Genomic DNA, 9,093 nt, shown 5'->3' with positions numbered 1-9,093 from the left:
CTTCCCTCCTCTCTCTGTCTCTCTCTCTCTCACTCTGTCCCTCTCTGGTCAAATTAAAGAAATAAATAACGTGGATTAAAAATAATTCTATAAAAAAAGGAAGATATTTAACGTTGTACTTTTGAGCCTGAAATCTGATAAAAATTTCTGATGGTCCATCCTTGACAGAGTGGAGTCATATTTTCTTCCCAAACTAACAGATTATCTTCTACTTTGAGAGCGCTATCTGTGGCATGACAAATACTTTTGAAAAATTAGCAAGCTTTTGTGCCATTCAACTACCTAATATTAACAGTAGCGCAGACCTTAACTTGATAAAGCTTTGCTCCTTGTGTTTTGGACTAAAATGTGGTCTAATCGGACTTAGGCATTTCAGTGGGAGTGGGAGTGTGGGAGTTTTGAGATTATCTTGCCCAGTGTTTTTTTTGGGGGTGGGGGGTGGGAGTGGGGATGGGGAGAGGTTTTTTTGCTATAGGGCACGTGCACTCGCCAGGCAGACAGAGAGAGACAGAGACAGAAAGCGAGAAATTACCCCCCGGGGGGATGGCCACGCCGCAATCCCTTCTCCTCTATTCTCCTCTTGGGATCTTGGGCACGCATACACACGTACCTGGCATGAGTTTTAAGCCACTGGGTCCGGGACGCAAACTGCAGTCAACTACATGGTAGTCCAGCGACATAGCCATTATGCTAACTGCTGGTCCCTGCCCAGTGGTTCTTAACTGGAGACAGACTATGGGAAAGGCATCATTGGGCACATATTGCTTCTCTTGCTGAGAACCGGGATCAAAATCTATTTCTCTTTTATTTCAGGTGATAGAAGCAGAGGCCCAAAAGAATACATCATGCAAAGGTCACTTTGTCAGTAGGAGCAGAACAAGACTAGACCAAGGACTGTCCTCCCAGGACAGCATCCTTTCCCCTTGCCTCCGCGTGAGCACAGTGGTACAGAGGTAGACTCCTTACCAATGTCCGTTGCCGAGAGCATCTTCCTCTCCTCGTTTCTGGTTTATATCAGTTCTCAACCCCTGGTGTCTCTCTGCTAAACTCTTTAACTGAACAGAACCCAGTTACAGTATTACTGGACATAGGTGTGAGATAATAGACAGATCTTACCTGATGTGACAATTCCAAACGACTGGTCATAGCTAGGAGAGATCATAGGCTCCACAGGACTCGACAAGGAAAGCATGTACTAACACTGTCTGGATGTGTGGGGGATAGGGAGGTATTGCCATGCTGGCTTCCATCTATCCCTTAGCTGCAGAAAACCATACATACAGGGGACCAGCGGTTGACGTAATGGCTATGTCGCTGGACTCCCATGTAGTCAACCACAGTTCGAGTCCCCGAACCGGTGGTTTAAACTCATGCCAGGCGTGTGTGCGTGCCTGCCCAAGATCCCAAGAGAAGAATGGAGGAGAAGGGGTTGAGGCATGGCCATCCCCCCTGGGAGGTGATTTCTCACTTTCTGTCTTTCTCCATCTTTCTGGTGAGCACACATGCCCTATAGTAAAATCCTCTCCCTTCAGCCCCCTAGAACAAGAAAATAAAACCATACATGCTTAGAGAGAGGGGACCCAGGGACTAGAGAGTTGTTCCCTCATAGGGATGGGAGCCTGATTTTAAGAGCTAACAGTGGGGAATCTAGTGGCTTTTTATAATTCATACAAGTCACTTTTCATATTTGACTCTTCACCTGCTCTGCTAAGTTGAGAGTAAAGTAACTCAGAGATGACATTTATTCAGAGCTGGGAGCTATTACTCCAACTACCAATAGCACTTCATGTTTTAAATTTATTTTAAGAAAATATAGATATAAGTGTACTTTGTATTATCTGATCATGGCAGTTGTGATGGAGGGGAAAAGGAAAAGGATTTCATGTTTAGTCTGAAACTACATATTCAACATTTTATAATAATGTTTGGAAGGACTTGGGGGAATGAGTCCAGTAAGAGCTCAAGTAGAGATAAAATGCAAGCACATTTAGGGTCGCACTATTTGCAACAGTTCTAAACTGGAAACTTCTCAAGTGCCCGCCAACAATAGGGTGGATGAACTGCAATATACTCATACAATAGAATATTGTTCATTTGTAAGAATGAAAGCGCCATAATCAATGCAATAATATAGATGAATCGCATAAATGTAAGGCTGCGAGAAAGGTCCAGGCATGAAAGAATATGTACTGATTGGTTCTATTTATATAAAAGACAAATCAGGCAGGGCTACTGTATGTTAGAATCAGCATAGTAATTGTCCTTGGAGGAACGAAGTGACAAGGTGGAGGTGGGGGTTGTGAGATGGTAATATGCTCTTTTCTTATATTTTTTTTAGTTTTAGAACGATTTTTGTGATAGGGTACATGTGCTTGCCAGAGAGACAGAGAGAAAGTGAGATATCTCTCCCGGGGTGGTGGACATGCTGCAATCTTTTCTCCTCCATTCTTTTCTCAGGATTTTGAGCATGCACGCACATGTGCCTGGTGTGAGTTTCAAGCTGTCAGGTCCAGGACTCGAACTGTGGTCGACCAGGTGGGAGTCCAGCGATGTAACCACTACATCATCTGATGATTCTGGTATGCTCGTTCTTACAGGTTCTGACTACTGAGCTATGCTCATTTGAGGTAAGATCACTAAGCTATACACTTACACTGTAGGAATTTTTGCACATATGGATGCCACATTTTAATAAAATTTTTATGAGAGGAAGATATTTTCAACAGGCTCTCACCATGCCACCATCCTCATGCCTCAGTTTCCCAGTCAGCTATAATTGTATACATGCACTGTGTGCCTGGAATGTCTAGGTTGGCCCAGGATCTGAAACTGATCCTGTCATATGGTTTCAGTATCATACAATGGCACCCTACCACCTGCGCCACCATTGTTGGGCCTCAATAAAGGTTTTTAAAAAGTAAGTGGGCATTTTTCAAGAGGCAGGAAAACATATACTCATATTTTAGAAATTCCCCTATTTCTACTTTTTGTTAGAAAAAAATAAAGATGTTGCAATTGCACCTCTTTTGTAAATCTTGATCAGGTAATAAAACAAACTAGACAAGAGAACAGGAAAAGAAAAAAATATATACGTTTCAAGAGATGAGTTCTGGGCCAGCAGGTGAGGTGGTGGATAGGATACTGGACTCCCACATGGCCAACTGTGGTTTGAGTCCTGGATCCAGTGGCTTGAAAATCACACCAGGCACATGTGCACGCATGCGCAAAATTTAGAGAGGAGAATGGAGGAAAAGGGATTGCAGCATAGCCATCTCCCCTGGGGGTTGATTTCTCACTTTCCCTCTCTTTGTGTTTGTGTCTCTATCTCTGGTGAGGGCACACACACTATGACAAAAAAACCAAAAACAAACAGATAATAAAACAACAACAAAAAAACCCCAGGAGATGAGTTCCTATCAGGGACTTAGATACTCTACATGACTTCTGGAATTCTACATGACTTAGAATCCCAGAAGCAAGTCCATGAATAGAGGGGTTTCTGTTTTTCTTCAGAAATGCCTAAAGCTGGACAGCTAGCACACAGGCTTAGTAGGTAATGGGCTCACAATTTCCATTTATTATCAAAATATTTTCATCAGATGACAAACCTGAAAAGATAAGATGTGGAGCTACAGAGGTTTAATTTTGAAAATTCCGTTCATAAACCACAAGTATTATAATCTCCATTATATACCTCTAGGCAACTGTTCAACGGCAATTTTTATCTCGAAGTTTGTGTTTAAAGCTTTACATCAATATGATTTATAATTTTAAAAAGTCTCAAATTTTCATCTGTACATAACTTTACAGATCTTGGCTCATAACTGTTTATCTTGTTCTAAAACTTCAATATTCAATGGTTAGCTATAATAACCGTTACTCAGTCATAAATGTAGTTAACAATTAAATATAAAAATTATTTTTTATACATTACTACAAATCTCTTAAAAAGACCAAGTGCTGAAAGATACAGAGAACAAGAAATTGCTTAGAAAATTGCAAGGGCCCTCAAGAATCTCAGTATCAGTCAAAGCAGGTACAACATAAAACAGTGTTAGACATTGGTTTTTGCTTTAAGAGAAGAATACAAAAATCACAAAAATGAGTAACTGAGGCATGGCAAAAATGGGTTTAAAACGATATAAGCCCCATGGCTCCAACATGTGTCAGAATTCTTTGGAAGGGTTTTGAAGGCGCATACATGTTGCAAATAAAAGTAAAAACAAGTACTGAGGCAGTATTTGAAGCTACCAAGACATTGCTGTGCTTCTGGTGGCCCACGGTATCCTTCAACATCTTTTTTCTCCCTCTGGTTAGAAATCCTGGTCTACCTCAAGGGGTTAAACACTGTTGTCTAGGAACATCAAACTGACAGGCCATCTGAGAAACAGAAGTGAATGATAATATATCATCTTTAGAAATGACGCATTATTTACACAGTGAAAAGTGATTGATTTGATAGACCTTAGATCCTCTCCTCCATCCACATACTTTCCAGAATAATCTAACATTCTTTGGATGACCATGCTCTCATTTCTGTTAATTAACCCCAAGTAACTGTAGTGAGCTCTAGGGCCCATTTTCTCTCGGCTAGAGAGTCTCTCACTTCCGTGGTGTTGGCGAGTCTAGCCTGGGGCTGTGCTGCAGCTTTTGAAGATCACCACACCCGGCATTTCTTTTCTGGGTTCATATATGAGTTCTTGCGGCAGTGAAAGGCCTCCGAAAACTCAGCAGAATTCTGCAGGGTCCCAATAATCCTTTGAAACAAACAAACAAAATCAATGTCAGGCTGGAGCGATACAGAATTTCCTTTTTTTTTTTTTTGTCTTTTTTGGAGAGGTTTTTGCTATAGGGCGCGTGCGCTCACCAGAAAGACAGAGAGAGACAGAGAAACAGAAAGCGAGAAATCACTCCCCAGGGGGACGGTCACCCCACAATCCCTTCTCTTCCCTTCTCCTCTCAGGATTTTGGGCACGCACACACACGTGCCTGGCGTGAGTTTAAGCCACCAGGTCCAAGACTTGAACCGCAGTCGACTACATGGGAGTCCAGCAACATAGCCATTATGCTAACTGCTGGTCCCAAGATAAAGAATTTCTCTATGCAGTCCAGCTGAGTGAACTTGGAAGTTAAAATTTAAAAAGAAAAAAAAAATCCCTAGCTAATCCAAGGACAGGAGTTAAGAGCATGGATTTTGGAGACACGGATTTTGAATACTGTGAATCCTAGTTATGAGATCACTCTGTGCCTCAGTTTCTTCATCTGTAAAATGCATATAATAAGAAGGACCTCTTTAGGTTGTCAGGGAAAGTTAATCATTCATGAAATCTCTACAGGTGTCTATAAGATGAATGAATAATTCATATTTGGAGTTGGAGTTAGTTTAAGAGAGTGCTCAAAGAATACAAACATGATTTCTCACTGTATCTTAGAAGTATCCATACAATAATTTGAGTATAATAGGTTTAAATATTAGGTTGACGTACTTTTCTATGCAAACATGCTTAGTGGTTTTTCTGACAACCTAATAGATACATTAAAAAAAAAATTTGCCCAAGGGCTTTAGGTGCTCACTGTGGGGGTGGGGAGGAGAGAAAGAGAAAGTGAGAAAACATCCCCCACTCCAAGGTGGGGCGGAGATGTTCATGTCATAATCTCTTCTCCTCCTCCACTTCTCCCTCCTTTTGGGATTTCATGCATACACCCACTCAATTGCAAGCGTGCTTTTCAAGCCACCGGGTCCAGGATTCAAACTGTATGGTCAGCCATGTAGGATCTAGCTGTCTTACCACCACTCTACTAGTTGGTCTTAAACAGATATTTTTAAATTTAGCAGGAAATAGAGAATTTATTTTCTTTTTTTCACAAGAAGACGCCTTAAATATCAGAAACTAGATTCAGCATGAGTAACTGGAAAGGCCGGGCAAAATGCCACTTTCTTCTTATCTCTGACCCCAACGGACAAAAACAATGCTGTCCAACCCACTATTGGCACCAAGCAGCATTTAAGGGGAGAGACGGGTCAGTACAATGATGCAGAGGTGATGTTTTCCCACAAACCCTGAGCCACCTTTTTCTCTTCTCTGCCCACTGGGACTAGCCCACCATAGTGGCTCTGGGTTGGGAGGAGGGGTCTGGAGGCGAGTGGAGTGGTGGGAAGACTAGGCAGGTGACAGGGGAATCCTCTCAGTTTGTGAAAATCTCCCTATGTGGCAGATGTGCTAATGTGTATAAAACTGAGCACTTCTTTCTTGTCCAACTCAGTCTCCACACAATAGCCAGAGCGCTCTTTAAACATTTAGCAGACTTCATAATCGTTACTTAAAATCTTCCAGGGACTTGAAGGAAATTCAAATTCTACTCCTCGGCCTCCCACGTCCTGCCAGCTCCAGCCTAGCTTTCTTGCCTCCCATACCTTCCTCCTACCGTTCCTTGTTAGGCTCAGACGATGCTGACTTACTTTCTACTCCTAAAACCAGCCAATCGTTTCCCCTATTTAGGGCCTGCAAACCGCACTGCTGGAACGGTACTCCACAGTCCTCCTCAGCTTTCACGCCTCTGCCTAAACATCACCTCCTTGGCAGCTTTCTTTGAATATTGCCTAAAATAGTTCTTCCCAATTATGACTTACAAGGATTTGTTCTCCTACTTTACTTCCTGACAGCCCACTAGATTGTTATCTCTATCAGGGCCAAGTGCTGTGTGTACACCCTGCTCCCTGCCATACCCCCAAAACCTGGCAGAGTGATTCAAGTGATTTGCATCAAAAAATTCAGTTTGTCCTGAGTGAATGCACCAGGCTGTGACAATCGCCTGGATAGGAGCAACAGGGTCTTATGAAGAAGAGCACTGGCTTGTGTTTTCGTTGTTTATTTGCTATTGCTGACCCACCAGAAGAGAAAGTCAGCACCTCTTTTTCCCTCTCCTTACTCCAGGAGAGAGACACTGAATTTAAGTCTGACTTTTAAATACATCATTCATCCATACCTCAACAAACCTTCCATCCTGACCTCCCAACAACTCCCCTATCCTTTAGAGAGGTTGTACACATGTCTGATTGTTTGATTTTCAGGACTCCTAAGGTCTGAAACATGAAAAGAACCCTTCTGATGTGGTAGGGTTGAGGTGAAGAGGAGCGAAAGGTGGAGAAATTATATTGGTGAGTCCACTTGAGAGGGAGACGATCAGCCTTCTCAGGACTAAGGAAGGGCTTAATAACGGCAGTTTGTGCAAATGGTAGGTACATGCCTTTCACTGTGAGCGGGGGGCCCAAGAGAACCTCTGAGAGATTGGCACGTGGTTCTTGGGCACCTTGAAATGAAGAGTGGGGGCTCCAGAGGCCCTTGGTTCTGTGTTCTTCAGTATACTGAAATACTACAGAAATTAAATGTTTTACCTACTAGGAGCCTAGAGCTTGATTACATTTGATGTCTTTAAATAAGTTTTTGGGCTAGCCCCATAGAACAGCAGCTAAGCCTCTGCATAGTAAGCCACGTACTCCACAGCTGAGAGCAATTGGAACTGGCCCAAGCAACTTGACAACGACACTGGGCAAGTGTGTGTGCCCCCAATCCTGATGGCATGGAAGAAAAAGGACCCCATCCGAAGATACTTTTTCACTCTCTGGCAAGCACATGTACCCTTCAGCAGTTCAAAAAAAAGTTTTCACTTATTACCTCTGAAACATTTAAGAGCAAATTCACCCTTTTAACCATGCGAGGATACAATGAAAAGAATGCAGTTAGTAGCCCTGAAGAGGGCCCTCCTAAGAACCCAGCCACAGTGGTACCCTGATCTAGGACTTCTGGACTCTAGAAGTCTGATGTTTCTAAGTCTGTTGTTTATAAGCTAATAACATAACAAGTTTACTTGTATTCTATAGTCAAACACAAATGAGATGTACATAGAAGTGAAAAGATCTGGGACCAGCAGTTGGTGTAATGGCTATGTCGTTGGACTCCCATGTAGTTAACTGTGGTTCGAGTCCCGGACTCAATGGCTTAAACTCATGCTGGGCACATGTGTGTGCGTGCCCAAGATCCCGAGAGGAGAATGGAGGAGAAGGGATTGTGGCGTGGCCATACCCCCTTGGGGGGTGATTTCTTACTTTCTGTCTCTCTATCTCTCCCTCTCTTTCTGGCAAATGCATGCATGCACACTATAACAAAAACCTCTCACCCCTCAAAAGAAAAAAACAAAAAGAAATGAAAAGATCTTAGAAATTAGGAAGCCATTGAGCTCAATGACTCATTACCTAAGAGGAGCCCTTAAGAGGGGATTTAATCTAATCATTTCCTCAATCAGCAAAGCTTAGATGTAGGCTAAGAGCAGCCATCATGGTGGCCTGGGGCATTTCTCATGCTGGGAGACAAGCTTTAGAAACATTGGCTAGAACAGCTGTTCTTTTTTTGTCATTACATTAAATTTTCTTACAAAGAATTCCTTCTTAGATTTAGTCATATGAGGACAAGTACTTTAGTAAAAATGTTCACAACCATGACCTAGTTCTAGATGTCTCTTAAAAACATTAAAGAAATTAACAACAACAACAAAACATCTCAAAGAAAGAGAAGTCTTTGAAAAATACCCCTGGGAGGTGGCGAGATGTAGCAATGCAGAATCTCAGGGTGCACTCAGCTCCTTATCGCCCCCCACCTCCTCCATCCATCCAAAGACTTCCCTTAACTGATGTGATTCTGAATAAGTAGGTCAACCACACACCAGGTCTTCACTTACCTTCCAAGGATCTAATTAATGTGTGGTGTTTATGACATCACAGTTGTCTATGGATGGTATGAATAATCTATTTTAAAAAATGGTTATCCTATTTAATAAAGTGAATCCCTTCACTAAAAGTGAGATTACATTTCATTACGATTACATAGAATACTTGTGTGAATTTCATGCTATATAAAAACTATGCAGGTTGGGATCAGCAGTTAGCGTAATGGCTATGTCGCTGGACTCCCAAGTAGTTGACTGTGGTTCCAGTCCCGGATCCGGTGGCTTAAACTCACGCCGGGCGCGTGTGCATGTGCGCCCAAGATCCCAAGAGGAGAATGGAGGAGAAGGGATTGCGGCTTGTCATCTCCC

General features: G+C 42.5%; 1 protein-coding gene across 1 annotated transcript in view; it reads right to left on the bottom strand.

The window, feature by feature from the left end:
• Positions 1-3,550: 3,550 nt before the first annotated feature.
• The window catches only part of MME (membrane metalloendopeptidase), a 118,667-nt gene continuing 113,124 nt past the window's right edge, over positions 3,551-9,093 (bottom strand). Inside the window, exon 24 of the mRNA XM_014588278.1 lies at positions 3,551-4,757. Within this exon, the coding sequence (XP_014443764.1) occupies positions 4,658-4,757 (100 nt within the window). The 3' untranslated portion in view covers positions 3,551-4,657. The remainder of the gene's footprint in view (positions 4,758-9,093) is intronic.

This window comes from Tupaia chinensis, unplaced genomic scaffold, assembly GCF_000334495.1.
Source record: "Tupaia chinensis unplaced genomic scaffold, TupChi_1.0 Scaffold000272_1, whole genome shotgun sequence".
Classification (NCBI taxonomy): Eukaryota; Metazoa; Chordata; class Mammalia; order Scandentia; family Tupaiidae; genus Tupaia; species Tupaia belangeri.
Note: the sequence above shows the minus strand (reverse complement) of the source record. Positions and strands in the feature narration are given on the sequence as shown.